This window comes from Chiloscyllium plagiosum, chromosome 4, assembly GCF_004010195.1.
Source record: "Chiloscyllium plagiosum isolate BGI_BamShark_2017 chromosome 4, ASM401019v2, whole genome shotgun sequence".
NCBI lineage: Eukaryota > Metazoa > Chordata > Chondrichthyes > Orectolobiformes > Hemiscylliidae > Chiloscyllium > Chiloscyllium plagiosum.
The window spans coordinates 105,614,866-105,642,693 of NC_057713.1; the positions used below are offsets into that span (position 1 = coordinate 105,614,866).

The 27,828-nt window shown below is 40.2% G+C and overlaps 1 protein-coding gene across 1 annotated transcript in view; it reads right to left on the reverse strand.

The window, feature by feature from the left end:
• Positions 1-27,828, reverse strand: part of LOC122549511 (golgin subfamily A member 4-like) — a 188,897-nt gene that overhangs the window by 113,964 nt on the left and 47,105 nt on the right. Inside the window, 5 exon segments of the mRNA XM_043689370.1 lie at positions 842-1,029; positions 5,578-5,731; positions 7,935-8,033; positions 20,970-21,026; positions 25,086-25,133. Coding sequence (XP_043545305.1) covers positions 842-1,029; positions 5,578-5,731; positions 7,935-8,033; positions 20,970-21,026; positions 25,086-25,133 — 546 coding nt within the window.

Genomic DNA, 27,828 nt, shown 5'->3' on the forward strand with positions numbered 1-27,828 from the left:
AAAGTAGAGGACCCAGCACCGATCCTTGTGGCACTCCACTGGTCACAGGTCTCCAGTCTGACAAACAACCCTCCACCACCACCCTCTATCTTCTACCTTTGAGCCAGTTCTGTATCCAAATGGCTAGTTCTCCCTGTATTTCATGAGATCTAACCATGCCGAACGCTTTACTGAAGTCCATATAGATCACATCTATCGCTCTGCCATCATCAATCCTCTTTGTTACTTCTTAAAAAAAACTCAAATCAAGTTTGTGAGACATGATTTCCTTTACACAAAGCCATGTTGACTATCCCTAATCAGTCCTTGCCTTTCCAAATACATGTACATCCTGTCCCTCAGGATTTCCTCCAACAACTTGCCCACCACCGACGTCAGGCTCACTGGTCTATAGTGCCCCGGCTTGTCCTTACCACCCTTCTTAAACAGTGGCAACACGTTAGCCAACCTCCAGTCTTCCGGCACCTGACCTATGACTATCGATGATACAAATATCTCAGCAAGAGGCCCAGCAATCACTTCTCTAGCTTCACACAGAGTTCTGAGGTACACCTGATCAGGTCCTGGGGACTCATCCACTTTTATGCGTTTCAAGACATCCAGCACTTCCTCCTCTGTAATACGGACATTTTGCAAGGTGTCGCCATCTATTTCCATACATTCTATATTTTCCATACCCTGTTTCACAGCAAAATACTCGTTTAGTATCTCCCCCATTTTCTGTGGCTCCACACAAAGGCCGCCTTGTCGATCTTTGAGGGGCCCTATTCTCTCCCTAGTTGTTGTTGGATTATAAAGAGAATTCATCACAAAAGAAAGCTTTGTTCATCTTTACAATCACCTTTATTTTTTCCAGCTCCTGATAGCGTTCATCCAGTTGTTCTTGAAGGGCTTCCTTTTCACTGGTCATCTGGGTGCAACGCTCTTTGTGTGTACGAATCATCTCCTTACAACGCTGCAAGAGATTTTCTTGCCTCTTTATTCGTTTTTGAAGAACGGATAAAGAATTAGCAGCATCTCCAGATCCCTCTGTGTGAGACAGTGACCACACAGTTGTTAGCAACAGAACCAAGAGAATCATATAGTACAATGCAAGTTGCCCAAGTAAGAACTCTCTAGTGTTAGCAGGATCACCAAAATAATTCGAATTAATTCTTGTTATTATAAAATCATGAATGAGTAAGCAAGCCTGAAATTTCACATCATCATCATCTCAGTTGTCTAAATCTCACTTTTGAAATGCTGAACTCAACATTTCTATTTAGGGAGAACTAGCTTGAAGGTAGAAGACAGAAGGTGGTGGAGGAGAGTTGTTTTTCAGATTAGAATAGATTACATTACATTACATTACAGTGTGGAAACAGGCCCTTCGGCCCAACAAGTCCACACCGACCCGCCGAAGCGAAACCCACCCATACCCCTACATTTACCCCTTACCTAACACTACGGGCAATTTAGTATGGCCAATTCACCTGACCCTGCACATCTTTGGACTGTGGGAGGAAACCGGAGCACCCGGAGGAAACCCACGCAGACACGGGGAGAACATGCAAACTCCACACAGTCAGTCGCCTGAGGCGGGAATTGAACCCAGGTCTCAGGCGCTGTGAGGCAGCAGTGCTAACTACTGTGCCACCGTGCCGCCCACAGATTGGAGGCCTGTGACCAGTGGTGTGCTACAATGATTTGGATATGAACATAGTATGTATGGTTCGTAAATTTGCAGATGATACCAAATTGGAAGTGTAATGGACGGTGAAGTTACAAGGGGATCTTGATTAGATAAGCTAACGCACTGAGGAGTGGCAGATGGAGTTTAATCTAAAGAAATGCAAGGTGCAGCATTTTGCAAAGGCAAATCTGGGCAGGACTTATACACTTAATAGTGAGGGCCTGAGGAGTGTTGTCAAACAAAGAGACCTTGGAGTGCAGGTTCATAGTTACTTGCAAGTAGAATTCAAGGTAGAGTAGTGAAAAATGCATTTGGTATGCTTGCCTTCTGGATCAGTGCACTGAGTATAGGAGTTGGGATGTCATATTGCAGCTGTACAGGACATTAGTTTGGCCACTTTTGGAATACAGCATGCAATTATGATCTCCCTGCCATAGGAAGGATGCTGTGAAATCAGAAAGGGTTGAGAAATGATTTACAAGGATGCTGCCAGAGTTGGAGGGTTTGAGCTACAGCGAGGGACTGAATAGGCTGGGATTATTTTCCCTGGAGTTTCAGGGGATAGGGGTGCCTTATATAGGTTTATAAAATCATGAGGGGCATGGATAGGGTCAATAGCCATGGTCTTTTCTATGGGGTGAGGGAGTGCAAAACTAGATGGCATAGGTTTAAGGTTTAAAAGGGACCTAAGGGGCGACTTCATCAAGGAGAGGGTTGTGCATGTATCGCTGCCAGAGGAAGTGATGGAGACTAGTACAGTTAGAACATTTAAAAGCCATCTGGATAGGTATATTAACTGGAAGAGTTTAGAGGGATACAAGCCAAGTGCTGTCAAATAGGACTAGATTAATTTAGGATATCTGTTCGGCATGGATGAGTTGGACCTCAGGGACAGCTCTATCATTCTATTATTACACTGGCCTACAGCACGCAAGATCTGTTCCTCATATCAACTGACTAAGTTAGTTCATTAGCAACTTAAAAAATACATTAAATATTAATTGCCAAATTTCAAGCCGATACTTCGATAAGCTCAAAAAGCAGCCACATATAGTAAAAACAATTATTGCAGTGCAACTGCAAAAAAAAAGCCGAGATTGTCAGCATTTTTCTTAATTCACTTCAATAACTCCCAAAGATACCCACTTTAAACATTTAACACTGACAGCTATCTAAGAATTGTTCTATTAGCAATTTCAAGGAGAATTACAAGTCTCGCAGATAAGTCAGCCCAAGTAGACAAGGATTGTTCATATACTGGTACTCTTGAAGGTCAAACATGTTTCCTCATTCCTAATTTACATCCAATTGCAAACATTTCTCACAACTCAATATGATTTACTGATGCAAGGCAGAAAACATTGTTTGATTATGAACAAGGAATTAAATCACTAACAGGAATTTCAGATTTTTATGTCACTTTGCATCATGCTTGTAGTTATCATCAATTTGTAAATAAAATGACTAAACTTGAGATTGAAAACTGCATACAATGAAATTGTTAGAACTGGAAACAACAAATGCGGGAGATCACAGTAGGTCAGACTGCATCCACTCAAGGAGAAAGCCAACGTTTCAAGTCAATATCACTCTTCATCAGAGCTGAAGTGAAGTGTGGAGGGGACAGCATTTATGCTCTAGTTTGGTGGTGGGGGGTAGTGGGTGTAGGGTGCTGGTGGGGAGAAAAGATGTTGACAGTTCAGATTAAGTGATCAGAATGTGAGAATAGCAGAACAATGGTTTCTCCTGCCAGACTTGAAAGGACAGACACTGGGATGGCGGAGACATGACATTAAGCCAAAAGAGAGGGAAGAAATGGTTTACAATTTAAAGATGTTGAACTCAATATTAAGTCCAGAAGCCCGTGAAGTGCCTAGTCTGAAGATGAGATATTGTTCTTCCAATTTGTGCTGTGATTTACTGGAACACTGCAGCATGCCAAGGACAGACTTGCGGGCATGCAAGCAGGATGTTGTGTTAAAATGACCAGCTAAGGGAAGATTGGGGTCATGCTTGCACACAGACTGGAGGTGTTCCACAAAGCAGTCATCCAATCTGTGCTTGGTTTCTCCAATGTTGAGTAGGCTACATTGGGTGCAGCGAATAGAATACAGAGGAACCTCGATTATCTGGCATTTGATTAACTGAACTTCGGATCATCCGAATAAGATCGCAAGGTCCCGATGTGCGGCTAACCATGTTACCCGGCATTCAATTAACCCAACGAAATAATCTCTGCCTGTGTCCTTCAGATAATTGAGTTTCCTCTGTATACAAGATTGGAGGAGGTACAGGTGAAATGCTGCTTCATCTGGAGAGACTTTTTAGGTGATAGTGAGCAGGAAGGAAGTGAAGGTCAGGTGTTGCATCTTCTGCGGTTACATGGGAAATTGTTAATGCTGGAATTAAACAAGTAATGTTCAAAAAATCACAAGTACTTCAGAGAATCATGAATAAAACAGGAACTTAAATGAAAGAGCTTACCAGAATATACTATTACAAATAGGAAAATGAAAGAACACAGCAAGTCAGGCAGAATCAGGAGGTGGAGAAGTCAATGTTTTGGGTATAATCCTTCTTCAGGACTGGATGTGGGTGCAAAGGGAGCTACAGTTCAAGTCGGGGGGGGGGGGCTGGTGGTGGTGTCTCCCTGTCCGGCCATTTCAATTCCCCTCCAACTTGCGCTCCAACATGTCCATCCTCGGCCTCCTCCACTGCCGCAGTGACTCAGAACACAAATTGGAGGAACGATACCTTATCTTCAGTCTGAGGCAGCGTGCAGCACGGAGAACTTAACACTGAGTTCTCGAACTTGAAATAACCTTTCCACCCATCCCCTGGCTCCCATTCCAGCCTCACCTCCTCCCTTCCATTCCACCTACCAACACTTCTTTCTACTACCTATGCTCACCTATCATTACTTCACCATTCTGCTACTCTCCCTTTCCCATCTCTTTATTTGTAGCTCATCCTGCCCCCACATCCAGTTTTGAAGAAGGGTTATAACCGAAACATTTACTTCTCCACCTGCCTGATGCTGCCTGGTTTGCTGTGCTCTTTCAGTTTCTTGTTGGTATTCTTTGGATTCCAGCATTTACAGTTTTTTTTGTCTCTCAGAATAAACCATACAGCCCCTGAATAAATAACACCCAATATATGTCAGACTAGCCCTCGCTGGTTAAAATTCCAGGAGCTTTAACACAGCAAGTGGCTGCAAGCTTAAGATTGAAACAGCATGGCATGCTCTACAAAGAATGCAGAGTTTGTGTAAACAGGGCAAGTAACTGTATTCATTTGATAGACTGAAACAATGTTAATGAACAGTGTAGAGTGTGAACAGAAAATTTGAGTGAAACATACAATTTAATGTCAAAATAAATGAAGATGCTGAGAAGATTAGACTAAAAGAAAACCAAAAACAGTAAAAGTGACACAAAATAACAATCTATTAAAACCACCAACAGCAGCTAAAGCTTACACAATGCTACCTCATACTTCTAAAGTTCATATACAGTGGCAAAGAGGTTGTAAAGCACTAATTAGATTTAACACACAGTTGAGAGAGTATTTTCACAATGGACAAGCTTTGTCTTGAGTTTACTCCCCATTTATAAATGTATCTATTCCATGCAACTCAATATATTTGAATGGGGAGCGAGTCAACAAGATGCTGTTTTAAGCAGTCAAGCTCTGGCTTTTCAAATTTAACTAGCATTTGCCCTTGTCTCAAGTTGCTGTCTGACTTGTGCATATTTAGCAATTAGGACCCTGACTGTAATTACATTTACAGTATATCATAGCCCTATATCTCCTCAGGAAAATCCCTCTCAGCACGTTTGCACATGCCCAATTATGAAAGGTTTCTTGTCCACTATTTAACTTGTGCATCATATAATTGGAATTACCTCCTGATCCATCAGGACTGTCGATGTTATTTTCTTCATTGTTAGGACTCGCTTGAACTGCTTCTGTACTTTCAGTCACAGGTGCTTGAACGGTGGATTCACCCAGATCTGTATTTGCCCCTGCAAGTCCCATCCTTTGCTTCAATAATGCAACCTGAAAATTAATAAGAACAAATGCTGAATGTTGATAGCGCCAAGTGCATTTAGTGCCATAAATCTCCTTTAACTGAATGTACCCTTCAACAGTAGTCAAAAATACTGTAGAAAGCTAAAATAAAAACAAATGATGTTAACAGTCAGCAGATCTGGGAACTTGTACGAAGAGATCCAAAGACTTAATGTTGAAGGACTGCACACAGTACTGTATTTGAATTTGCTTTCATCAAAACACTGCACAAAACTTCAATACTCCAATTCCTGAAAATAATAATATACTATGATACTCCTTCCCTTGTGCATGCTATATCTGCAAATTCCTGCACACAAATCTATCTGAATACTAACATTAATAGTTTCTCATCACAAAAATAAATATGCTTTTCTTTGCCAAGTGAGTAACCTCACATTTGCGCACATTATGCTCTGCCACCCATTTGTCCACACTCTGACAAATCTGCCCAGGCTCTTTCGCAAACTCCTGCTACATTACAGCTTACAATCTGACTTAGTTTTGCATGGAGAAAGTGAGGACTGCAGTTGCTGGCGATCAGAGTCGAAAGTATGGTGCTGGAAAAGCACAGGACAAGCCGCATCTGATCAGGAGGAGAACGTACAATTCGGGCATAAACCCTTCAAATGGAATGAAGCTTGTGGGACAGGGGGCTGAGAGATAAATGGGTGGGTGGAAGGGGTGGGGGAAGGCAGCTGAGAATGCAATAGATAGATAAAGGTGGGGGAGATGGCGATATGTTAGAGGAGGGTGGAGCGGATATATGAGAAAGACGATGGACAGGTCAAGGGGATGGTGCTGAGTTGGAGGCTTGGGACTGGAATAAGGTGGGGGGAGGGGAAAGGAGGAAACTGGTGAAATCCACATTAATCCCATACGGTTACAGGGTCCCAAGGTGGAAGATGAGGCGTTCTTCCTCCAAGCATCAGGTGGTTAGGGCTTGGCGATGGAGGAGGCCCAAGACCTGCATGCCCTTGGGAGGGGGAGTTGAAGTGATCAGCCATGGGCCGGTGGGTTTGCTTGGTGTGGGTGTCCCAGAGATCTTCTCTGAACGATCTGCAATTTGCCATCCTGTTTCCCCAATGTCAAGGAGACCACATCGGGCGCAACAGATACAGTACCTGACGTTTGCGGAGGTACAGGTAAATTTCTGTCGGATGTGGAAGGATTCTTTGGGGCCCTGGACAGAGGTGAGGGGAGAGGTGTGGGCGCGGGACCTTCACAAACGTCATCAACTACACCCAACATTTTCTTGACAACTGACATCAGGCTAACTCGCCTCTTTTTTCTTGTTCTCCCTGCCTTCCTTGAACACATTTACTACCATCCAATCCAGTGGGACCGTTGCAGAATCCAGGGACTTTGAAAAATTGAAAATAATTCATCCAGGTTCTTCAGTTATCTGTCTTGAATCCTATAATGTAGGTATTCTGGTCAGCATATGTGCCAGATTTCACAAATTAATTAAGACAGGCAGAAAACATTGTTAAAGTTGCCATTTTCTGATTCCTAACAATAATTTCCCCCTAATAAAGAACACACAACTCCACAGCAGGAGACATAATAGTATAATCTCTCATTCCACAACGGTTTGCAGCAGGGTGATTCAAAAAGATGGTTAACTGTATGTCCACTGAAGTTCTCCTGGAATGAGATCAGCAATCTTCAGTTTGAGGCAGTCTGTTAATATTTACAACAGTAGCAAATGGGAGAAAACTGCCATCTTAATCAATGTATTGGAATGCTAAGTTGGTTAGCAAACCAGTGTTAACAACCACATTTGGAGGAGCATGGCACCTGAGATAGCAGCTTCCTGATTCATATTCTGAATATCGATGCTACAAATGACTATAAATCTTTCACATCAATAATGGTGAGGGTCATTAGCCTTGCCATTTTACTGAAATGTAAATGCAGCTTATTACACATGTGCGACTGCAGCATTTATATAAAAGCAAAATTCTGTGGTACTGGAAATTTGAAATAAAAGCAGTGTTGCAGAAACTTAAAAGGTGTGGCAGCATCCATGGAGACAGAAGGAGAGTTATCATTGTTAGTTAATTGAAAAACTAAGCAAGAATTTGAAAGATGAACACCATGACCATTTGTTGGAAAACTGAGAACATTTCAACCAGTTTAACTATCATCTGGCATTTAGTCAAGATGCAACCATGCTATGCAGCTCTACCTGTGTCTGCAGAACACCAATTAGTTGATCTTTCTCCTCCAGTGCTGCTTCAAACTCATCTTGAAGATGCTTCTTTGCTTGCTGATCCATTTGGAGCTCCTAAGTAGTTAAGACAAAAACGTTTATGAGAAGATGGAATTAGCCATATTTCACATATCAACACATTTGGAACAACTGTATTATGATGTCTGATCAGTTCTTGGTTTGTGCAATAGAGAAGACAGAAACTAAAGCACTTGTAGGTCAGTAGAGCACCCTGTAATTAATGGAGTACCTCAAGGCTCACTGCTTACAACATATATTAACCAATTGGAGGTACAAAGTGCATACACTCTTGCTAAGTTTGCAAATGACACAACTAGCTGTGAAGGCATTAGTGAGGGTGCCTCTAAAAGTCTGCAGAGGGACATTGGCAGGTAAAGCGAGTGGACAAAAACTTGGCAGATGGAACATAATGTGGTGAAATGTGCATTCATACACATTGACAGGAAGAAGTGGAGAAAATATTATTGAAATGGAGAAAGACTGCAGAAATTTGCAGTACAGGGATTTAGGGATCCTCATCCATAAATCACAAAAAGCTGGTATCCAAGATTAGCAAGTAATAAAGAAGATTTCATTTCAAAGGGAGTGAAATAGAAAAATAGGCAGTTTTGCTAAAACTACACAGGGTACTAGTCTCACCACAACTGGAATACTGAGAATAGTTTTGATCCCTTTGTCTAAGGAAAGATATTCTAGAACTGGAGGCAGTCCAGAGGAGGTTCACTAGATTCATTCCAGATACACTGAGGTTTTCTTACGAGGGGAATTTCAGTCAGTTTGGCTTATACTCATTATGGTTTAGAAAAATTAGAGAAAACCTTTTCTAAATATACAAGATTCTGAGGGGGCTTGACAGGTTAGACGTGGAGAAGTTGCACCCTTTTGTATAAGGGTTCAGGACCAGACAGCGCAATCTCGGATTGAGAAGTCACCTATTTAAGACAGAGATGAAGAAGAATTTCTTTCAGAGAGTAGTCGATCTGTGGAATTGTTTCCTACAGAAGGCTATAGAGGCTAGGTTGTTAAGTATATTCAAGGTTGGGATAGACAGATTTTTAGTCAGTAAGGGAATCAAACGTTATGGGGATAAGGCAAAAATGTGGAGTTGGGGATTGTCAGATCATCCAGAATCTCATTCAATGTCAAACAAATTTCTGTGTCAACCGAAAACTCCTCTCATGTGCTCCTCTTTTCCTGTCATATTCAGATTGAGTTTATCTTCTGAATCTATTAATACCACACCATTTGTTATTCGACAAATCTGTTGATGGTCACATCTCAAATGCCTCCTTTCTAGTTATCTGAACTTGTACATAATATTCAGTAGGTTAACGTTATGTAGCACTAGAAATCTATTCCAGTGTTTGAATACAATTAGAATACTACCAGCCAATATATATCTATCCATCTTGATTTCATTACTATTAATGTCCATGTCTAAAACAAATCAATCAGTCTCAGTTTTAATTGGAGTTTTAATTGAGTTTGCGGCTTTGAAGACTTTGAGAAGATTTCCAGCACTCCATAGGCATAATTGCTTCCTGGTACCTCCACTGCTCAATTCTTCTTTGAAGTTATTGCTGACTTGTTCTAGAATAACCTAAAAAGGAAATAGTTTCCCTCAATTTACTCAAGCAAATCTACACAACCTGTCCTCCCAATTTAATTCCTTTATCATGCCATAAAGTCTGCACAGAATCCCCTCCAAAACCAATGTTCCTTTTGCAATTAAATGGTTTCAAAGACTATACTTCTTGACACTTCATCCATTTCTTATTTGATTTTTTATTAGGGTTGGGGTTGGTCATAAACCTGAGGACGACACAGCAATGGCTGAATCAGGAGGCAGCACTGTTTGTACGTGGATCACACTACGCATGAAAGTCACTGGAGTGGGATGGTAGAACTGGTGTTGGATAGGACTTTGGATCCAACCCTCTGAGAATAAATGAGAGACTTTGTTGTATAAGCTTTTTGAAATTTAATTTCCTGGTTGTTACAAGACATCATTTGCATGTTAATTCATGCTTACTCTGCAATGGTTCTAATTTTGTTAGAGTTAATTTTTCCAAAATATAATCTTGTCCATTGTATTTTTCCCCATCGGGGTCACCTAATGCATTTGGTTCCTTTATATGATTTGTACACACAGAATTTGCAACACCTTTCTTCAGTGCAGTGCCCAGAATGACCACAGTAAGCTTACTAAGATTTCATCAGTTTTTAAAAACTGATATGACATTTCACTCTTTGTGTTTCAGCCCCTTAGCGTTGAAGGCCAGCATATCCACAAGCATACTCGTGAGCATTTAGAAAATACTGTAATCAATCTTCATTACCCAAGTAGATGACCATACTTGACCACAATGAACTATGTTACAATTCTGCCCACTCATCTAAGCCAACTTAATTTGGAACCTTCTGCTTTTATTGCACTGCATGCTATGGCACCAAACTTGGTGTCATTAGCAAATATGAAAATACATCTATTTACCTATCCAAATCACTTGTGAAAGCCAGAGGCCTCAAAGATACTTGACAGATCCAATCAGTCCCATTAGCGCTATTCTCAGTCTTCAAACTTGTAAACAACTCACTAGCTATGCTAATAGCTTGCCTCAATCCACTACATTTTTATTGGTCTCTTATGTGTAGCTTCATTGAATGCCTTTGAAAGGTCATATAAATAACACAGAATTAACACTTCCTTAACTGCCAGATTGCTTAACACCTCAAAAAGATTCAAATAGATTTATAAAACATGATTTATGCATAGCTTACAGCCGAGCTCTGTGTTCGGCTTATACTTGTCCAACAGCTTACTTTTTGATCCTCCTAACAGTTCTCCTACTATTGGGATAAGTGCCCCTGAACAACTTGCAACACTCAAATAATTGCTAACGAATAGATTCATCATCGTTAGTCAAATTTTTGACTGACAAAGGAATGAGAGGGTTTTTTTGTAAATATATTAATTAGCAATTTTTTGAACTCTGCAAACATATAAAATTATTGAAAATACAATCAATAACAAATATCAGTATAATGAAAAGAAAAAAACACAAATTACAATACAACTACAGTCTACAAACTACTAGCCTACTCTATAATACAAATCAAACCCTAATACTGTGCAAAGCAACACCAATAAATAAGTAAATAAATAATAGATCAAAAAAAGAAAGAAAAGCAAAAAAAAACACTGAATACAGAACAGCTATGCTCGGCGCAAAGCTCCCAAACAAAGGAACGGGAGCATTGTATAACTCAGGAGACCCCCTCCAGTGCCCAGGGCTCAACAAACCTAACCATTCTGGTTAAACAAACGGCTTCGTTAAGATAACTGACAAATCTATATCCAAATAACTCAAGTAGGGCTGCCATGTCTAATAAAAATGGTCTGTTGTGTGGTGCACCATGTTTGTGAATGTGCTCCATATTTAATTTCTGTCATCCTCGCAAGCCCAGTGGATCCTCAGACACTCAGTTCATCAGAATATTCTTCTAAGCACAGTATGCAAGAACATTAAATATTTTCTTCCCATGCCAGTATAAAGATGGTAAATTCGGTAGACCTAAGAGGAGAGATATCGGGTCTACTTTGACTTCAGTCCTCAAGTGCCTCCCTATCTCTCCCGCCACAGTGCTCCAGTAAACATGGAGCCTGTGGCATGTCCAAAAGAAATAGTTAAGAGTACCTACACTTATTTTACATTTGGGACACACTGAACAGGCCCCTTTTTTAAACTTCACCAGACGGCCCGGTGCCAGATGAACCCTGTGCAGAACCTTTAACTGCATAGCGCATGTCCTATTACAGACCATTCTCCCATTTGTTGTCGCATGTTTCAGAAGAGATCTCCACTCCTAGGTCTTGCTCCCAGACCTCACATAACCGGTTAATATACTGCCAGGCCCTGCCACCCAGCAGGCAATGGAGGGCACTAACCAAAAGGGTGCTTGTGGAACGTAATAACAACCTCTCTGTATCGGGCTTATAGGGCTTAGTGAGAAGCGTAGTCTTCTTCTGGATGAAATCCCTAACCTGACAAAAATGGAAAAGATTTATGCTGGGCAACCCGTATTTGCCGCTCAGTTGCTCAAAAGACATCATAACCTCCCAAACTAGAAATTCCTCTCGCTGCCCCCATAGTTTGAACCGTGAGTCCATCACCCATGGTCAGAATCCTGGCATGCCAACGATAGGCGTAAGTGGCGAAGTCTTGGATAAGCAACCCTCACTCTGACGCATCGCCCTCCATGCCTTGACTGTCGTAATGACAGTGGGGTTCTGGCAGTGGTCAATAAGTGTCCTCATCTTATCCACGAACAACAGGTTAATAAGAGGGCACTTTGCCTGGGAGGCCTCGATATCCAGCCATTGGATTGTTGCCTACCCAATTGCAGACATCTCCAACATCGTCCCTGGCAGAATCCCTAAAAACTCCTTATAAAACTCACCTGGGAGACCATCAGGGCCAGGCGCTTTCCCATTCTGAAGTTGACTAGCTGTCTCCTGTATTTCCTGAGCTGTCAAGGGGGCATTAAGGACGCCTGTTCAAAGGTTACCCCTGGGAGGTCCAGGTTCTTAAAAAAGGTCTCCATTTTAACCCTCCTGTCCTCGCAACCTTCAGGCCGATACAATTCAGAGTAAAAACTCCAGAAAACCTCATTAATCTTTTTAGTATCATAAGTAAGACCCCGGCACTGTCTCTGATTGCAGCAATGGATTGGGGAGCAGGTTTTTTCCTAATCAGGTACGCTAAATACTTAGCCAACCCATCCCCATACTTAAACAGCCTTTGTCTAGCAAAAGCAAGTTCTTTCTTTGCATTTTGTGTCAGTATTGATTTCAAGGCAGCTTAGTCACCGAAGGCCGCGCAAAACGTGCCACCTCTGCGGCTTTCAATCGCGTCTCAAGTAGACGCTACTGTTCCTCCTTCTGTCATTTCCGGCTAGCCGAATAGGAAATAGCTAATCCCCTAGCTAATCCCCTAGCAGTCTCCCATAGCCTAGATGGATACTAGCCGTGCCTGAGTTGACAGTCAAGCATTCCTAAAACTCCTCCAAAAACTATTCCACAAATTTGGACTCCTTAAGGAGAAAAGGGTCCAAACACCAGTGCCACTAACCTAGCCCCTCACTCTTGGCCTTAACTTCCAAATATACCGCCGCATGATCAGAGATAGCTATATTCCCAAGTTTACAACCTGTAATCGAATCCAGAGGGCCAAGGGAGCCAGAAAGAGATCAATCCTCAAGTGACATTTAATTGGGTTTGAAAAAAAGGTGAAGTCCCTGCTGGTAGGGTGAAGACATCACCAAATATCCACCAGATCCAACTCTCGCATAAGTCAGCCACCTGTTGGCCTGCGAAGTAATAGTTGGAGACCCACTAGGCATCCTGTCCACTGTTGGATCCAAAAGACAATTAAAATCCCCCCCCCAATAATAATATGCCATGTTCCAAAGGCACTCAGCTGAAAGAAAGCAGTAATCAAAAATTTGAGGGGATATGTCAGAGAACAGTAGACATTTAAAATGCTATATTCCTCCCCATGTATCAAGGCTTTAAGTATCACAAACCGCCCATGCTCATCTTTCACCTGCTCTAATAATGTGAATGGAAGATTTTTCCGGATAACTACTACCACTCCCTACTTTTATTGGTAAAGGATGAAAAGAATATTTGGTCATAACACCTCTGTTGCAACTTCAAGTGTTCCCCATCATCAAGATGGGTTTCCTGCAACAAAGTGATATCAACCCTTAACCCTCTTAAGGTTAGAAAACACTTTTTTCCTGTTAACCGGCGAATGACGTCCCTTGATGTTCCAGGTGCACCATTTAATAAGACACTTAGCCATATCCCCTTTCACAGACCCTTGGACCCCTGGCAGGGGAAACCCTGCATACAAAGCGCCAAGCATAAGTAAATAAAAACTCAGAGTCAAAGAATTATGTATACAAATACTACTCTATCATAACTACAAACAATTATGATGACCAAAAAAACTACAAAGAAAACCAACTATAAAACCTTTTCCCCCTGCCCATAGGGGGCACTCACCCTACCCATCCCTTCCTTCATAGGTCTTCAAACCCGGACTGTGCCCCAGCCTTAGGCCAGAGAAAAAAAAAACAAGGAGACAATCCTTAAATCAACACAAAAAAAGTCAGGAAGAGCAGTCCACCCATCCCTGGCTTCATGTCACCCCTACTTGCGACTAAAAGAGAAACAAAACAAACAAAAAAAGGGAAACAACAAAGAACATCCACAAAGTTTCCCATTATAAAATCAAGTTATAAAGAATAATAGGAACAACTTATTCCAAGTTTTTTTTTACCCCTTTCCAAAAAAGAAATTATTAGGGAGAAAGAAAAGAATTAAAAAAAAGGAAGGGAAAATGTGGGGGAAAGAAAGAAAAGAGAACAAACATTAAGCATATTCTTCAGGCCAATCCATCTATTTTAAAGTGTCTACAAAGTTTTTAGATTTATCCGCTGAGTCAAATGTATAAACTGAGTCCTCGTGGCTGAAAGGGAGCACTGCGGGGTATCTCATGGAGTACTGAATGCCCAGGTTCCTCAGCCTCTTCTTAACTTCACTGAAGGACTTCCTCTTTCAAATTAAAGCTGCAGAGAAATACTGGAAAAACATGATTTTTGACCCCTTGTACAGCAGTGCCTGCAGATCATTTCCCAGTAATCTAGAAACTTCTATCACTTTTTGCTTGTCCTTATATGAGTGGAAGTGCATTAGGACCGGGCAGGGGCAATGCACTAGTCCTGACCTGTGCACTGTAACCTGATAAGCCCTTTCAATGTAGCCTGCTGGATTCGATGTGAAGGCCCAAAAACTTCGGCAGCCAGATTTCAAAGAAGCTGACTGGCTGCTCACCTTCCTCACCTTCAGGGAGCCCGACAATTCAGAGATTTATCATCAGACTTCGATTTTCGAGTTCGTCAATATGGTCTCCCAAGGCCCGCACTTCTCGCTCCAGCACCTCGATCTGACTGGCTAAGGACTCCATCGCAGCTTCCGAAGCCTTAGTTCAACCCTCCACCTCCTCCAGCCGCTCCCAGAGGCCCTGGGTCTCCTGCTTATGCTTCTGTAGCATGGATGAGATAGGTTGGACCTGGGAACTAATCTCTTCATGGATGTCCTCAATTGCAGCCCCAACCTTCAAGCAAAATCTCTCCATCGCCACAGCCAATTCCTGAGAGTCTGTCAGGTCCCCAGAAGTTTCAGGAGAGGCTGCTTTTGCTGCTGTCTCTGGTATGCCTGGTGCTGCAGGGGAATGTCCTCCTTGCTGCTGTTTGCTCAGTCCTTTTTCCTTTGGCATCCTTCCAACTCCCAAATATTAACAATAATGTTTTCTGTAAGATTTTAAACTAATAATTCCACTGCATAAGTTGGCCAGGGATGGCAAAAAAAACCCAGTATGCCTTGGCTGTTAGACAGAGCTGTCCACAGCAGTTCTACAGAATTGCCATCATCTTGCCGAGTCCCAGAATCAGAGGTTTCTGTGGAGCAGACAGGAATGTTAAGGCCATAATCATAGCAGCTATGATCTTGATGAATGGCAGTGAGCTGAAAGCACAAAACGTCTACTCCTCCTCTTGCTTCTTAACATCCTCACTGATGAGAACTAGAGACGACCTAGGCGGTGCATGGTCTGACTAGTGCACTACATATTTGAACATAACTTCCAAGAACTGCACGAGACCCTTTTAGTTTGGAGTTCAACACCCGATGTGCATTGCTGATTGATACTTCAAAAATTGACAAATCAATTTCGCAAAAACTGAGACAGCCTCCAAATTTCTTTTCAGCTCTAAACTTAAAAATCTGGAGCAAGGTATCCATTTTTTTCTTCCAATTTGCAGTAATTTATACAATGCATTTTGTAGTCTATGAATCGTCTTCTTGGGTTCATTCATTCCTCTCCAGTTTGCTATTGGTGAAACTGAGTGCAACGTCTGATTGCAAGACCATTCAACATAAACAACAAACCACAGAGGAACAAACAATGAACACTCAGGTAAAATCAAGAGTTTTCCTCCCCATTATTACATTATTCAGCTCACAAATACTCGCAGTTACTCTATTCTAAGTTTTCATTCATTCAAAAGGTCTAACTGCACTGCACATCAAATATATCCCTGTTAACCTTGTCACAAATTAAAAGGAGAGAGTTTCACACAATGTAATTTATTACACAGTGAGCTCATCACTCCAATCTTGAGACAAAACTGAACACAAACCAATCTTTCCTTGGGGGGAAGAGCAATGAGATCAAAAACTGATAATCCAGGCACAACAAATCTCCAAGCACCACTGCAACAGCCTGGGAGCTCTTGCCCATCATACTTTGAGCTGAGAAAAGAATATGGTATTGGAAGCTCAGGGCTGGAAAAATCCCTTCAGTGGATTTGGTGTTGCCTTGCTCACTTAGGAGTTAATCACAACATAATGTTGAGTTATCAACAAGCCAAAAAAGGTCTGAGATTGAGTCCTGATGAATGGCTGCAGCTGTCTCACTGCGTGGAACAGGAATTAACAGAAGTCGACCAGTACTTCAGTTCGACATCTCTACTTGTGAGAACCGATTTGTGTACCTAAGAACTCAACTGCTATCAATTGTGGTGGATTCACAAAGGAACAGCACCTTGGGAGAGACATTGAAGAGCTTTTCATCCCACTGGAATACAATGCATTTAAATAGCATCTCCAATGTTCATTATTGATCACAAAAACAAGGACAGAAATAATGTAACAATATGTTTAAACTAATAGTTCATCTTTCATAATCTCAGGATATTCCAAAGTGGGTCACAGCCTATTAAACACTTTTGATAAGGTGTTAGCTGTAAATTCGGGAAATGTGGCAGGTATTTGTTTACATGAAGCCCCAAGATAAATTACCAGATTAGCTGTTTTAATGAACTTTGTCATGGAATAAATATTGGCAACGAGAGCAAAAGATTTGTCCTACTGTCTCTGGAAACGCGTCTCAGGATTTAACAAAAAATCTGCCTGAGGTAAGGTCGGAGATTACTTCTTATTCTAAAATTTACTTTTAGAAAATGTAAAGATCAGGATAGGATTCAAGTAGCGAAATAAAGTATCTGAAGGACTGATCAACAGCTTGGTCAAGATGATGGGTTTCATTCACAGAAGGCTTAGAAAAGGACAGAGGTGAAAACACTTAGTGACAGTTCCAGGAAGTAGGATCAAAGCAGCTAAAGGCTACGCCACAAATGGTAAGAGGGGACAGAAAATGAGACGATGATATTGGCCTGAGGGAAGGAAGGACAGAGGGTGGGCTACTGCGTTCAGAAAAAAAAAGTATGTGAAGGTCTCAAAAGAGTCCTTAATAGATTTTAAATAATGTAAGTGGAACCAGGGACCAATATAAACAAAGTAAGGTTCAAAGTTTGTGAGAAGATTTGTAGCTCGGGCGCTCGTTGTTGTGGTTCTGTTCGCCGAGCTGGGAATTTGTGTTGCAGACGTTTCGTCCCCTGTCTCGGTGACATCCTCAGTGCTTGGGAGCCTCTTGTGAAGCACTTCTGTGATGTTTCCTCCGGCATTTCTAGTGGTTAGTCTCTGCCGCTTCTGGTTGTCAGTTCCAGCTGTCCGCTGCAGTGGCCGGTATATTGGGTCCAGGTCGATGTGTTGTTGATAGAATCTGTGGATGAGTGCCATGCCTCTAGGAATTCCCTGGCTGTTCTCTGTTTGGCTTGTCCTATAATAGTAGTGTTGTCCCAGTCAAACTCATGTTGCTTATTATCTGCGTGTGTGGCTACTAAGGATAGCTGGTTGTGTCGTTTCGTGGTTTAGAGGTTTACAAAATTATGAGGGGCATGGATAGGATAAATAGACAAAGTCTTTTCCCTGGGGTCAGGGAGTCCAGAACTAGAGGGCATAGGTTTAGGGTGAGAGGGGAAAGATATAAAAGAGACCTAAGGGGCAATTTTTTCACGCAGAGGGTGGTACGTGTATGGAATGAGCTGCTAAAGGAAGTGGTGGAGGCTGGTACAATTGCAACATTTAAGAGGCATTTGGATGTGTATATGAATAGGAAGGGTTTGGAGGGATATGGGCCGGGTGCTGGCAAGTGGGACTAGATTGGGTTGGGATACCTGGTCGGCATGGACGGGTTGGACGAAGGGTCTGTTTCCATGCTGTACATCCCTATGACTCTATGTTTGAGTAACAGTGCATCTTCAGTCATATCTGACTGAATGGATGTGAATCCATTAGCTTAGGATCTACATGGAATCTAGCTTTCTCCTACTCGTTAACTATGTAGCCTTTATTTGTTTCATTTTTCAAATAAGTTAGGTGCATTACAGTTTTAATAAAGCAGTATAACTGCAAAGTTATGCAAAATTATGTGGATTCAAATTCAGAATCAAATTGGAACACCTAAATTTAATGCCATACAGCATCTAGGTAAAGTACACTTCTACTGTGAAATCACATTGAGTCAAATTCAGAAAAGCAGGAACTCCAACTATGTTGAAATTCTCCACCATTCCCCCAGCAGAATAAGAAATCCATGAGAAGATACTATGACTAGATGAAGTTTTGGATTGGTAATGTTGGATTAGCTAAACTCACATATGCTTGTTGTATGACCATCAAACATTGGGCAATGAATTGGTATGGAGTTAGGCAACATTACAGTACAAAATCATGGTCAAGCCTGCTGTAATAGTTGCAAAACAGTCTTACTCATATCTTGAACAAATCTTCAGCATGAGAAATTTTTAATACAGATGAAACCAGCTTGTTTTATCATCTTTTATCGATTTACTCTTTAAGGTTTAAAGATAAATCACACAACGGTGTGAAACAGTGTTTTTGCGCTGCTGGTGTGGTCTGTGGCAAAATGGACAGCATCAAAAAGTTGTCATTTCTTGTGATATGTAAATCCAAAAAGACACATTCCATCAAAAATGCCAAGAGACTACTTACACACTGTGGGGTAAACAAAACTTCCAAATTTGTGTCACATATAGACAGGGTTAAGAATGCATTTAGCACCATGCCCTTCATTGCTCAGACCACTGAATATAGGAGTTGGGACATCGTGTTCAAGTTGTACATGACTTTTGTGAGGCCTCTTCTCGAGTACTGTATGCAGTTCTGATTACCCTGTTACTGGAAGGATATTATTAAACTGGAGATGGCTCAGAAAAGATTTATCAGGATCTTTCTGGGAACGGAAGGTTTGAGTTATAAAAATAGGCTGGATAGATGTGGACTTGTTTTTTTCACTGGGGCATAGGAGGTTGAGGGATGACCTTACAGAAGTTTATAAAATCATGAGGGGCATAGATAAGGTGCATAATAAAGATCTTTTCCCAATGGTGAGGGAGCTCAAAACTTATTTTTGTTTAATCTAAGAGGAGAAACATTTAAAAAGGACATGAAGGGCAATTTTTTTACAGAGAGTGGTTAGTGTGTGGAATTCAGCTGCCAAAGGAAGGGATGGATGCAGGTACAGTTAAAATGTTTAAAAGGCATTTGGATAAGTATATGAACAGGAAAGGTTTGGAGGGTCTGTTTCCATGCTACATGATTCTATGACTATATGCAGCATTTTTGAGTTGTGAATCAGCAGAGTGGACAAAACGTATCAACAATAAAAGAAAGAGTCATCAGGGCGTCAATATCCTCAGAGTCTGAAGAATGCCATCCGGTCACCTATCCGTCTCCCCCTCTGAAGCTCCAAAGGTTACAGAGATACTGCAGATTCAGTATTGCAGCAGAAAATGCGTCTGACTGCACTGACGTGGTGAACACAGTCAAAGACAACACACTAATCTACCCATGTTCAGCAAGACTTTTCAGGGCTAACTCCCAATATCTTTCAATATTTTATAGCATGTCAGGCCAGCGTAATATGCAAACAGATTGAAAAATAAAGATATTTTTCATATTTTTATATATCTGTGTTTCTTTCGACAGAGTGAAATTTTCAGGCAAGAGAAAATAGAGGGTCTTCCTTGCCTAACAGAAATTTGGTGGTGGTCCCTGGTAAATGAACTTTGCAATTTTACTGTATATGTAACAATCTTTTTTTCTCACCTTTTTAAATTACAGCTTTCATTTAATGATTAAAAAAAAATCATTACCAGGTTGGTGAGCTGTCCAAATATTGTTCTTTTCCATATCCTAAACAGCATGTGTGCAGTCAGGTGTATTAAAGTCAAAGCATGTCTTAAGAGGTTCTCTAAGCAACTTGACATGGGCAGCATTATGTTACTTTTAGATTCATAAAAACTTGTGTAAGCTCACAACACAGTACAGGTCAGCATATCAAAATGTGCATCTGAAAGATCAATTTTTATAACACCATTTTTCCAAACAAATGCGTTTTTGACCACATTCAATGGGATAATGATCCATCAACATAAACACTTGTGTGCTTTGTGTATACCAATGTAACAGTCAAAATACTACCAACAAAACTGGAAAACTGTCAAACTTGAAATTTCAAATAAATATATGCATTCCATGAGCAATTCTAAATCAGTCATAAAATAACATTTACTTGACTGAATTTCTCTTACAACAATCAAGATGTCAAAAGGTAATTTAGCATTGGAATGAGTTAAAAATTACTTATTTTTATTTACATCCATATTTATGAAAGACAAACATATTCAGCATTATTTTCAGAGACCTCAGTTAACTTAAAGATTCGGATTCAGATTCTATTTCGGTACAATTCATGACCAACAGAAAATGTTGTAAATATCACTAGAATTTCACTGTGCAGCGACGTGTGCCCATATACAAATCAACTTTAACACGTTTCTTTGCTCTTCCCAAATAAAAGTGTCAGCAGTTAAAAGTGAACCACAATTCAAAACAGCTTTTAAAAATTCATAAGGAGAGTGACTTTGGAATTTGAGGCTCCTATTACCTTTTAAACAGCAAGACAGAAGTTTAAATTATAATGTGCAGGGTTTTACCTCACGTAATTCTCCAATCCTACGTAGGGCTTTATCTTGACCCTGACTTAAAACTACCTAAAAAAGATGGACAGAGATGATTTTCAAAATCAATGTACAGAATTGCAAGTAGAAACAAGTTCATGTATCAACTAATCTCGATATTAAATTTCTCGATGAAGAACACATTTTTCTTCATCCTTTTAACATTTAAACTACCAAATAATTAAATGATGCGACACTCTTCAAAATTTCATTGTGAATCTCAGTCAAGTCTTAGTATACATGCTATGTAATGCTTTTCATTGCTGTTTTCAAAGCAAGCTTCTTGCAAAATTGTTTTTGTGTTCTGACAAACAAATTAATGATGCGTAAGTTAGTAATGTCATACATGACTGACTGAGAACTAGCTTTCCATAACACAAACTGAACAGATGCAAACATTCTGCAAACTATGCTTGATAGCTTGAACGGCATTGTGTGATTACATAGAGAAAGAGTGATTGACTTGACTGAAAAATTTGCAACATGGTTTGAAATTGCCATCAATGAGCAAACCAAAAAGATTTCTTGCTACTGAATGATAGTGAGCTGAGTGCACTGGTTGTGAGTGCTATCTATGTACCTTTCATCACATGTAATACTGTATGCATTCTAATCACTCGATGTAATATTAAATTTTAAACTGAACAATGATATACTCAAAAAGCTCATAATATTTCAATTATTCAACACTGAATACTGGTGAAGAAATGACTTCCTCAGTGAGTACAGCCTAAGTGAAGTCCAAGTGCTCTGGAAAAAGTCTCAGCTCAACGAAGGAGGTGGCGGAGGAGAAGAAAGGTCAACAAAGCAATCAAGAAAGAGGAATCAATATCAATTTTTTAAAAATAGCCTTTTCGGTTGACCCAGACGCAATTGCAGGATGCTTTATTGTTGCATAGTGACAGAGTCACACAGTGATTGGCAAATAATTACAGAGCATTCAGGGAGGGGACAATGGACAAAAATAAGGGTTCATCAGAATACTAATGACAAATAAATAGACAAATCAAGTCCTTGGAAAAAAGCTAAGTAGGACTGCAAACGTAATCATCTCGGTCTTGTTTCCTGTGTCATTCATTGAGTACAGAATTATGAAATCAGAGCAGATGAATGCATGGCTGAAACGAACAGGAAGGTTCAAGATTTTTGGGGGAGATGGGATGACACAACAGGACAAGTTGCACATCGGGAGGGACTGGACCGAGATTGTGGCAACAATGTTTGACAATGCTGCAGTAGAGGGTTTAAACCAGTTTGAATTGGAACCCGAATAAAAATTCGGAAGGAAAGGCAACAATGCTGAAAATGGAAAGCAGAAATTAGTCACTAAATATACAAGAGAGTAAAACAATGTTTAGAAATAGAAAATTTTTTTGATAGACAATGGAAAGACAGAGAGAGAGAGAGACAGACAATGCGCAGGTGCAAGAAAGTACTGAAACTAAATTAGAAAATAATAAAGTAGGGTTGCTTAGCTGAAGGAGTTAGGGAACAGGGCAGAAGAGTGAGAAAATTTAGAGAATTCGTGAGCAAGGTAAAAAGAAAATTCCAAAAATGTCATCAGCACAAGGGACAGTCCAGACTGGTGATTTTTAAAACAAAAAATAAAGTCTTTGCTTCACTTCCTTGAAATTGCAATCAGTAAGCAAACCAAGACAGATTTCTCACCACTAAATGATAGCGAGCTGAGTGCGCTGGTTGCGAGTGCTACCTGTGTACCTTTCATGACATGCATTACTGTATACATTCCAATTACTCGAGGTAATATTAAATTTTAAACAACTGAACAATGATATAATCAAAAATCTCATAATGTTTTAATTATTCAGCATTCCTCATTTCTATGGACTGTACATTCTTTAACATGCAAAAACTCCATGAAACTTCTCAAGGCCTGGACAACCACATGTGCAGTAACTCGTCAGCTTGAGGAGCTCAAGCACAGGATTTCAGTGCTTGAGCAGTAACCTTCAAGACTGAAAGTATCATGGCTAACACATTTCTGGATGGAGTTACCATTCTGCTTAATGGTATGCAGACAGAGAGGAAATGGATAACCATCAGTTTATCTAAGACAACCAGATGGGTCATGCACAAATTCCCTGAATGCATCTTACTCTCTAATAAGTATTCAGTTCTCAAAAATGTTGAAGGTGATGTTTCATCAGAGGTGTACAGTCCAAGGCAACTCCACAGTTGTCTCAGGTGGAGACAGGGGAAAAGTGAGGAAAACAATAATGCCCAGGAATCATATCATTTGGGGAATGGGAGGATATTACTCCAGCAGCAAACTTAAATCATGGATGGTACATTGTCCTTCTGGTGCCAGGGTGAAAGATGTTGCTAAATGAATGAAGAGGACCCAGCAGATTGAGTGAACAACCAGCAGTTGTGGGGGTACATATGGGTGTCAACAAGCTAAGTAGAAAGAGGAATGAGATCCTAGAAGCATTTTTTTGAGAACTAAGTAAGAAATCAAAACAAGTAATCACTGGATTAATGTTTATACTATATTTCACCGAGTATAAGAATAGGACAATGCATTTTCAATTTTGAACTGAAAAGTTGGGGGCTGCAGGACTTTGGATATCTCTGACACTGGAACTACATTTTTTTTTGTGGTGGTGTCGTGATAGGATCAGGATATGGCAGTTTACTACTGCCGATCGGGAGAATTTAAATTAACTTGTCAGGGGAATGGGAAGCAGAAAGACATTAGAGGGGAAAACAATACACAAAGAATTGGGAAGGGTAGGTAGCACTACAGCAACAAACAGCTTGGTATCAAGTGGAATCAAGACATAAAGTGAGTTTACCATGGAGCAAGTGAGATAAAATAGATTGGTAAGCCACATACACATGAATATATCTGACAGTAACAGACAACATCAAAAAAAGCAACTTTTTAAAAAAAGGGTTCAGTACAGTCCTGACCGATGTACTACTGGACAAGTCAGAATGAAACTTGATAGATCATATTCTTTATCATTTGATTTGACATGGTGCACTCAAACATAGTCATACAAAGCTGAAGAATTTATTTCATAACACACCTGAAGTTTTGAACCGAAGTCAAAAACAGAATAAAAACAAATAAAGACAGAGGAACAGTTAGAAAGATCTTAAAACAGTACGTATAATAAAGCCCTCCAAATATTTTCCTAACACCATTACCCTACAGAAATTCAAACCCAGAGAAATAATTCTAAATTAAAACTTCAATTTCTTAACAACTTAAGCCCTGTAAACTGTGGCGACTTCTTACACGAAAAACACATACCAAGAGCTTTCACTTTCTCAGCATCTAGTAACCTGCAGATTCCTCGTGAAACATTCCTTGTCTGGTAGTTGTACAAAATTATTTTTTCTAGGGAAGTAATTTATCTCAACTCGCTGAAAGAAATTTTTTTCCAGGAGAGATACTAGACTGCCTTCTGACTCACGTCTCCTCTGAACTGACTTAATCAAAGAAGACTGGACTTGATATTGCAGATATTTAGATTACCTTGTTTATCTGTGTTCTGCTAGGGGTTATATTATTCACACTAAATTGTCAACTTTTTGTTCATATTATAATTTTGATGTTCAAGATCTGTTATTTCTAAAGGCTGGTTAGGAATAATTGGACAATTTTGAGGGTCATCAAATAATTTAACTTCACTGTTTCAAGTCCTGTGTTAGTGAGGCTGATTTGGTTCAACTTGCAATCTATATTGTTAGTGTTGATACATTGGCCCCAGCTGAAAGGGCTCAAGGGTGCCTTCTGTGCTGTAAGTATCTATGTGAAATGAGGATGTATTGTTCAATCCAGATGTTGTGTGCTACAACTGTATCTCGGAATACATTTCACAGCAACTATATTTGCATTTTTTATAAAACGCATCATTGTAGCCATTGATTAAGAAACATTTTTAATTTTTTTTAAAATCATCCCTATGAAGTGAAGGACAATTAACTCAGAACCCATTTCAATGCCAAATGGCATAAATAAGAACTTGAATAGCACACTTCAAATTATTATTAATGACCAACTTATTGACTGATCAATGGGCTGCTCTTTAATGCATTACCACAGCTGGCAATTTCATTTACCTGCATTTTTTCTTTATCTCTCTGCAAAGTCCGATAGGCAGTGACCAACTGAAAGAACAAAACAGATGGTCAACATGAAAATTCTATGTACGTGCACTTCCAAGTTCATGAAACAAGATACAGCGCCCTAAATAAACGATGCCTTTATCTACTTCCACAACTATACTAGAAAATTGACCAATTCAGTGATCAGCAAAGAAACTGCTCAGTTTAAACCTTGAAGAAAACAGCCAAAAAGAATGAATGGGCTCTGTGATATCATTAATGGTTTCCCATTAAAGTGACAATTTGATGCAGGTGATGTCTGCTATCTAGGAATAGTGACAAGCAGACAATCAGAATAATCCAAAGTTAAAAAAAAAGGAGTACTTTCTGTTTAGGTTATTCATTTTTCAATCATTTTATAGAGAATGAAATTAAAATCAGGCAAAGTAATTGGACTAAGGGTAAAGCTGAAATAGCAAACAACGTTTAAAAAACGTATTCATGTTAAAATCTATGGAACTGTTTTTGTGACATGGAAGGAATGACACGGACCCTGAGTTGGTTTTCCAGAACCAAAGTGTCTTTTAAACAATTTTAATGATTTTGAATACCATTAAACTCAATTACACCTCATTGAAACCATATTTTTTCAATGATGAGCATCGTGCATAAATAGTTGAAATTCATGTCAAATTATAGATACTATGCTGATTGCATCTGCAACAGCATACCCTCAAGTCAAGGGCTTCTCGGACATGTGATTTCTATGCTAAATTGCTCTTGCAGATGGAAGAAGTTATTGTTGGTTTTACACAGTAATTGAAGTTGAATTCATCACAGTTTCATTGTCATGACAAAATGCAAACATTGCCATAAAACAACTAGCATTCATATCAATACCTGTAATTTGTACAAGCCCCAAGCATTTCAGGGGAGCATAAACAAACAATCATTTGGATAGACACAAAAGTGTGGTCAGGGTTGGTTCTTAAATCCATATTAAAAGAAGCAAGGGGAAGTAGTTTATGATTTGAGGATTCCCAATGTTCAACTGGAGGAAATTTCAATCCGTTAACAACATGCAGTACGGCAAACAACAGACACAGAGTAGGTGGTGGTGATCAGCTAAATGGATGTCACCAGCAAACATATAGAAGCAAATGTGTTTTTGGACCACGATACTGAAAGACAGCATGAAATTGAGAAATTGGAAGGGAACAGAGTTGGATCTTTGGAGCATTTTGAGGAAATAATGCAGGAATGTAAAGGCAAAGCATAATTGGAATGTCGACAATGCATCATCACCAGCCACTGGTGAAGTATCCAAAGATTGGAGCATGGCTAATGTTGTACTATTAATTAAGAAAAGCTGCAGGGAAATGCCTGAGAATGACAGACTGGTGAGCCTAACATCTGTGGTGGATAAGTTGGTTGAGGGGATTCTGAGAAAAAGGAACTACATGCATTTGGATAGGTAACAACTCAGTTGGGATAGACAGCATGGCTTTGTGCATGGGAAATCATATCTCAAGAATTTTATTGAGTTTTTTTAAGGGGTGACCAAGAAAGTATATGAGGACAACATGGTAGATGTTGTCTACATTGACTTGAGCAAGGCTTTTGAGAAGGTACCATATGATGGGTTGTTGAATCAGGTTAAATCTCATGGGTGCTGAAAATGTGTTGCTGGAACAGCACAGCAGGTCAGGCAGCATCCAGGGAACAGGAGAATCGACGTTTCGGGCATAAGCCCTTCCTGAAGAAGGGCTTATGCCCGAAACGTCGATTCTCCTGTTCCCTGGATGCTGCCTGACCTGCTGTGCTGTCCCAGCAACACATTTTCAGCTCTGATCTCCAGCATCTGCAGACCTCACTTTCTCCTTAAATCTCATGGGATCCAGCGAGAGCTGGACAATTGGACAGAAAATTGGCTTGAAGGTAGCAGACAAAGTGGCAGTACTGGGCTGTTTCTCAAACTGAAGACCTTTGACGAGTGGTGTGCCACAGGGATCACTGTTCTTTGTCATTTATATTCGTGATTCCAATGAAAAGTTAGGAACTTTGGTTACTAAGTTTGCAGATGACAACAAGATTGGTGATTCAGTAGACAGTGAAACTAGTTATCAGGGAATACAAGACGACCTTGATCAACAGGGCCAGTGAACTGTGGAAGGCAGATGGAGTTTAATTTAGATAAACTCAAGATGTTGCAATTTGATAGGTCGAACCAGGACAGGACTTACACAGTCAATGTTAGTGCCATGGGGAGTGTTACAGAACAAAGAGACCGAAGGGTTCAGGTTCATAACTCCTTGAAAGTGGAGTAACAGGTAGACAAGATAACAAAGAAAGCTTTCAGTATGCTTGCTTTCATCAGTCAGAGATCTCAGGATAGGAGTTATGACATCTTGTTGTATCTGTATAAAACATTGTAAGGCCAGTGAGTGCTGTGTGCAGTTCTGGTCACCCTACTACAGAAAGGATATTATTAAACGAGAAAGAGTGCAGAAAGGATTTATGAGGACGCTACCCAGACTGTAAGGTTCAAATTATAATGAGAGACTGGGACTTGTTTTCTCTGAAGTATAGGAGACTGAGGGTTAACCTTATAGAGGTCTATAAAATCATGAGAGACATAGGTAAGGTAGATAGCCAACAACTTTTCCCCATCGTAAGGGAGTCAAAAACGAGAGAGTTTGATTTAAGGAGAGACAGGAGATGTACAAAAAGGAGCCAGAATGGCAATTTTTTCACACAG